Consider the following 7,080-nt stretch of genomic DNA (forward strand, 5'->3'; position numbering starts at 1 on the left):
CTTAGCATTTTCCTACAAATTTATGTTTCTTTTGATGCAGTTCTAAAACTAAAATAGTTTTTCTTCATTTCCTGGTAGTGTCATGCAGACATTTGCATTGTAGTTGGTCACACCAGTTCATGATGCTGGTGTGATGTGTCTGACTCATTATCGCTGGTTTATGGGGCTTGTTTATAACGTACTAAACACAGCTTCTGATGGACTGTGTGTAATGTAATGTCTGTGTGTGTGGCCATGTACGTGTGAAGTAATTTACTCTTTTTTTTTTTTTCTGCAGGTGAAGAAACCACACAGTGATTCTCATGTTCCAGACCTTTCAGACGCCAGGTATGCTCCTATGTGCCAGTCTGCCTACTGGAATAAGACCCAGAAAAGTTTTTTCTTCTTGTGTGTGTGTGTGTCCTAGGTCTTTGGTCATGGTGCAGAGAGGTGAGGTTTCACTGCAGTTAGAAGCTGTGATGAGGTCATCATTAGTCCTTCTCAAAAGCCTCAACACACACCCACACTCACACACACACACACATACACACACACACACACACACTCACACACACAGATTCAAACAAATAAGAAACAAACAGAATAGGTTGTATGCAGACTAACAAAATGTTAAGTCTGCTCATTATAACCAAATAGCAGAAACAACGGGCGTTGATCTTTATAATGTAGTTTTTTGTTCCATTTAAACAGTTTTCAAACACTAAATATGAAGTATTCTGATGCATGCTCAGTAATCCAGGTAGAAAAAAATATGAAAATATATGAAAATATGAAATTGTTTTAAACTTAAAAAAAAAAAAAAATTCTGCATCATTGTGATTTGATTTTAAAATAAGACCACTTAAGATCAGTAGTCAACACTTTTTGAAGTGGAGTTCTGTGGAATGGTTGTGAATAATTAATATCTTACCTGTTGTGGATAGCACTTTAAATTATCTTAGTTTTTACAAATGCAGTTTAATTCTGTCTTTAATTGATGAGTTGATGGTTATTTTTGCAAGCTTGAGATTTAAGTGGATTGCTGCTATAATAAAACAACTCGAATAGCGTAAATATCTACAGCAGTAGCAGCTAGCTGTAGCACTTCTGGCAGGAATATCAATATTTTTACTGGAAAAACTTTGTAAAGCAAAACTGACAGTGGTGGAAAAGTTATATGTAAATTTATCATTGGCATGAAATGCTATATAATATTTTCAGATTATTTTTTTTGCCAGCGTCTACATTAGTCTCTGCTTCGCTCCAACTAGCCATTAGCTCTTCAATCAAGTAAACCCTTTTTCTTCAAAATGAAACAATTTTCAAGCTCCATCGACAATTAAAGTAATTGTTCCTAACTTTTTCCACAGAACATCCCTTCAAATGATCTGAACGTTCTACTTTAAAACTTTGAGTTTTAGCCACAACTCCAAAATAATGCATCAACCATCATCATCTTTAGCCACAACTGTTTTTCCTGTTTATTTATTTTGTCTCTGAACTTGTACACTAGTTAAAAAACAATGGTGAAATAAAACTAACAGCAATGTTTTAGTCTTGGGGCTATAATCCTTCCTTCCTTCAGCTTGTGGTACATTTTAATCAAATATTGCATACTTTATACTTTAGCCATGGACCAGACATAATGTGAAAACCAGAAAAGAGTTTATGAAACACCCGCTCCTGCCATTGCCTCCTGAGAGGAGCAAAACAAAAAGAGGGAGAGGGGTGGGGGTGCAAGGAAGGGTGGAAAAAAAAAAAAATGAGTTCCTGTTGTTGAGGAATTAAATAAAGGATGGATGAAGTGTTTTTGAAGCGCACACAGAAAAAAATCTCTGAAACTTCTTAACTTTTGTCACCTAGTGGATATGAGGCGTTTGTTAAAGTGAGCTCTCAGCTGATGGTATAACAATCAGCAGCATCAGTCCAAGATGAGAACTCACAGCTTGCCTCTCCTTTTTTCTTCTTTTTAAAATGTACATTTTTTGCTGCTGCTTCTAATAGCTCCAGTTTTTACCAGTCATTTTAGCATTGCAGTCATGTGATTCTGCCTAAAGCACTGAGACGTTCTACTTTTCTACACGGATGTACACTTTTTATTTTCCACACAGCAGCTCATATCTGTTTGGTTCTCCTTCCATCTCTGTCATTTTGGGGGGCTTTGATGTCCCACACAAAAGCACAAGTGTGACCCGGCCTGCAGGCTACATGAGTCAGGATTTATAAGAGGTACCATCCACAGACGGGATGACTTCACATCAAACTATGCCTTCCACCAAAGAGCATGTCAAACCGCGGGTTTGTGGCAACTGTGCTGACGAGCCGTAAACTAGTGTTTTAGGTTGTTTCTTTTCAGACTAGTTTCTAAAAAACACTTTACCTTTCAGCACAGGGTTGATCAACCCCAGAGTTGCCAAGGTACCAAGTAATACAGATCACACGCACTTTATTATGGCCACCTCTTGTGCTGCTTCGTCCCAGTCATCATGCAGAGCACATTGTAAAACTAAATCATCCTGGCAGGCTGTGGGTTTGTATTGAAGCCCAGAAATGTGGACACACACGCGCGCACACACACACACACACAGCCACTCCATAAAAGAGTGAACAGGCCCACAGACAATGTCCGCCACCTTTGAACACAAGCTCATATAGGCTAACTGGTGCTGAGCAGCATGAAGTTTACGACTGACCGGGATTCCTGTACACTCACCGTATGTGTAGACCTGTCGCAATAAACAATAAATCAATTAATCGCATGATTGATGAAAATTATCGACCTCATTTTCATTTATCAGCTTTATTATTATTATATTGTTATTATTGTTATTATCATCATTATTATTATTATCATTTCTTCGTGTCTCTCTTTCTACTGAAGACACTGGATGACAAAAGGCTCAACTCAGGTGCTCTTCACTGACCCCTCCTTGTCTCTTCTCTTTAAAATCCATTTTAACCATCCAAAATCATATTTTTGGATCATTAAAAGCAGCTAAGCTGAGAAGCTAAGCTATAAGCTAAGCTAACAGGTCGACCATGGGGAAAATGACCTCTGTCTTGTCAAAGCTCCAAAATTCAGTCAAAACCCGTGCCTTCATGTAAAAAGTTTCTCTGCTAAAAGAAGCTGAGAACTTGTTTACTGATTTTATTTGTTTTTATTAAAAGCTTTGTGTGAAAAATGCTATGCTAAAGAGCTCAAACCAAACTGAGCGTCTGCATTTTGAGAACAGAAGAGACAGCCCATGTCACGTCAAGGGACCTCCCTCCCATATTTCTTAGAGACATGCCATTTGCTCCCTCACTATCCATTCTTTGGTTCAGTCTTATACTACCATCCAGTGGTCGAAAAATGGTACTACACTCAAAACAAATTAATCAACATTTCTTAAATTTGACCATAATTACTAATTATGGTCAAATTTCAAACAATATTATCATTTATCACAATAATTTCTGAGACAATTAACCACCCAGCAAAATTTGTTATCGTGACAGGCCTATGTATGTGCTCACTGGGATCCTAACGCCATGTTTCAGCTGCCTGTTGCTGTTAATCTGTTGCTCGTTCAAATGTTGCACTTCAACTTCTTCTCCCCTCATCCTCCTGCCCATTAGGTCTATGGAAATGCAGGACCTAGCCAGTCCTCATAACCGCGTCGGAGCTGGAGATTCGACGGGCTCCAAGCTGGACAAGAACAACCTTGGCAGCCCCTCCATCACCACCAATGGAACAGGAGGTGAGAAGGCACATGTTTGGTTGTGAAGCTGAAAAGGGTGGCTATATTGATACTTTGTACTTGTTCCTTTTTTAACCTACAATTTAAAATGTATATGTAGACAACCCAACTTGAATATATTGTCCATTTATTATCAAATGGAACCTCGAGAGGTGAGGTATTCCCACCACCAGTATTTGATGGTGAGTCTTTAACAAAGGTACTAATAGTGCACTTTGATAAAACAGTCACTTAAGACATCAGCCAGCATCCAAACTCCATTTTAAGACTGACCCTCATCAGTGAAGTCAGTTTTGCTTGAGTGTGTTACATCAACAGATCTGATCATTCTTAATGGTGATTGCTCTATGAAATAAAATGGCGTGCAAAATACTTCAACAAAAACATACATATTATGAGAAGTACGTTTTCAAGTTAAGTTTCTCCAATGGTTGACAAAGGGTACCATGTAGTGCTTTCATATTTATTTATTCAAAAATTAGTTTCTTCCTGAGATAACTGACCTATGAGTTCATAAAAAAAACACTCAGAAGATCCAGAAGCCTTTGAGTAAGTGCTGGGTGATGACTCCACTTCGATTTAAGATCAGCCTGAATGTGTCTGACCTTTGTTGGGTCTCTGTGAGACCTTCAGATGTTTGTTACGATGCATAGGATGTCCTCTTTAGTCTTGATAAGAGCAAGATAAGTTGTGAAGAGTTTTGAGCATGCACAGAACTTTTGTAGTAAAGTTGTGATGGTTTATCGTCATGGTGGCTGAGTATCAGTCATGGAGGGTGACTGGTAATGGTGTATTCATGATGTGGGCCCATGTGCATTGGTGTCACAGTGGTCAAGAATTGAAAGAAAGGTTTGCCACCTTGGTCTCATGTCTGGGGCACGACCGTGATAACTTGAGGTTATTAAAACAACCTTGTGCAGACATGACACCTGCAGTCGTAGCGCTATGCTAGTGTGACGTAGGAGTCATGTCTGACGTGGGGCAGGTGCATCTGTAGATGTGCATGATCATGTTGTCCTCAATGTGCTGCTGAATCAGAGTGCAGTGAGGGTGCAGGAGAGCATCTCATGGACACTGAGAGCAGCAGGAAAATCCTACTTGGTTATCTACTTGGTAGAGTTATGGTAAATGGACTGTACTTACGGGCTGTTCAGTCCCTATACAAGGGGTGCAAGAGTTTGGTTCGCATTGCCGGTAGTAAGTCGGACCCCTTCAGGGTGGGAGTTGGACTCCGCCAGGGCTGCCCATTGTCACCGATTCTGTTCATAACTTTTATGGACAGAATTTCTCATTGCAGCCAGCTGGCAGAGGGTTTTATCTCTGCTCTTTGCAGATGATGTGGTCCTGTTGGCGTCATTGTGCCATGATCTTCAGCTCTCACTGGAGCGGTTTGCAGCCGAGTGTGAAGCAACTGGGATGAGAATCGGCACCTCCAAATCTGAGGCCATGGTCCTCAACTAGAAAAGGGTGGATTGCTGTCTTCAGGTCAAGAGTGAGGTTCTGCCACAAGTGGAGGAGTTCAAGTATCTGGGGGTTTTGTTCACGAGTGAGGGAAGAATGGAGCGTGAGATTGACAGATGGATTGGTGCAGCATCTGCAGTATTGCGGACTCTGTACTGGTCCGTTGTGGTGAAGAGAGAGCTGAGCTCTAAGGCAAAGCTCTCTGTTTACCAGTCTGTCTACGTTCCTACCCTCACCTATGGTCATGAGCTCTGGGTAGTGACCGAAATAATGAGATTGCAGATACAGGCGGTTAATATGGGGGCCGAGATGGTGTAGAGGCAGGGCAGCTGGCTTGGGACCCGAAAGTCCCAGGTTCGATCCCCAGTCACTGCACATCACATGGCGTCTCTGGGCAGCACGTCTCATCCCCAAAATGTCCCCCGGGCGCTTTCAATAGCTGCCCACTGCACCACCTGGTGGTGGATGGGTTAAATGCAGAGACTAATTTCACCATTGTATGGAAACATACAGTGCTGACATTGTGATGACATTATTATTATTATTATTAATATGAGTTTTCTCCGCAGGGTAGCTGGACTCTCCCTTAGAGATAGGGTGAGAAGTTCAGTTATCCGGGAGAGACTCGGAGTAAAACCGCTGCTCCTCCACGTCGAGAGGAGCCAGTTGAGGTGGTTCGGGCATCTGGTAAGGATGCCCCCTGGGCAACTCCCTATAGAGGCGCTTCAGCCATGTCCAACTGGGAGGAGACCCCGGGGAAGACCCATGATACGCTGGAGAGACAATGTCTCTCGGTTGGCCAGGGAACACCTTGGAGTCCTCCCAGAAGAGCTGGAAGAGGTGGCTGTGGAAAGAGATGTCTGGGCCTCCCTGTTCAAGCTGCTGCCCCCGTGACCCGACTTCGGAATAAGCGGAAGCTAATGGATGGATGGATGGATGGATGGATGGATGGATGGATGGATGGATGGACGGACTGTACTTATATAGCACCTTTTATCTTAAGATACACAAAGCACTTTACACTACAATCTGTGTCCTCATTTACCCATTCATACAGCACTCTACTAGATCTGTACAAAGACTAATCAGTGCATTAGATCACATTCATACACCGATGGGACACGCATCAGAGGCAATGAGGGGTTCAGTGTCTTGCCTAGGGACACTTTGGCATGCGACTTCTGGTGGAATCAAACCCCCAACTCTCGCTGTAACCACGCAGCCACAGTTGCTCGTTAGTTCTAAATGTTTTCACATTGGAGGACAATTTCCAAATTTGCCACAATCCAGCCAAGTTCCACTAAAGATGTGGAGATTGTGGAAACCAAAACAAGGTCGTCAGCAGAGAGTGTAAATGAGCAACTTGGCTAAAATTGTTCAAACTTTTCATGGAGTTTTACTAAAATAGTTTTCATCTAAATTTAGGTTGTTTTTTTTTAACGTCGGAACATTATTTTAAAACAGATTCTGTGGTGGTTTTAAAACTAGAGGTCAGCTCATCAAAGTTTTTTTTTTTTCTTTTTTTTTTTGTTTGTTTGTTTTATGGCCGATTTTAAATCTTTAGAAATCAGAGCAGTCGATGGACGATATAAACACAATTTAAAAAATTTTATTTGGGGCTTAAATGTATTTTTAATTTACAAGTACAACAATAATTTGTTACTTTAATTAAAAAAATGTTTTTAACAACCTTTAGAAGAACTTGTACACTTAAAAAAAACAAACAAGTAAATATATTGCTTAAAAAATTACATTGGGGGCTACAGTTAGGTGGTTGTAGCAACTCTTGCTTCATCTTCAGTTTCCTCCCTGGTAATTGATTAAATATGCACAGGCGTGACCGATAGACTTAAAAAAAAAAAACCTAAAAATAAAAAAAAAAAAATCGACGAGAACTGCA

The 7,080-nt window shown here is 40.9% G+C and overlaps 1 protein-coding gene across 1 annotated transcript in view; it reads left to right on the forward strand.

The window, feature by feature from the left end:
* eya4 (EYA transcriptional coactivator and phosphatase 4) overlaps positions 1-7,080 on the forward strand; it is a gene marked incomplete in the record, with an annotated part of 51,175 nt that overhangs the window by 10,631 nt on the left and 33,464 nt on the right. The window contains 2 exon segments of the mRNA XM_037685838.1: positions 278-327; positions 3,598-3,719. Of these exon segments, the coding sequence (XP_037541766.1) occupies positions 3,602-3,719 (118 nt within the window).

This window comes from Nematolebias whitei, chromosome 12, assembly GCF_014905685.2.
Source record: "Nematolebias whitei isolate Nwh7 chromosome 12, NemWhi1, whole genome shotgun sequence".
Lineage (NCBI taxonomy): Eukaryota > Metazoa > Chordata > Actinopteri > Cyprinodontiformes > Rivulidae > Nematolebias > Nematolebias whitei.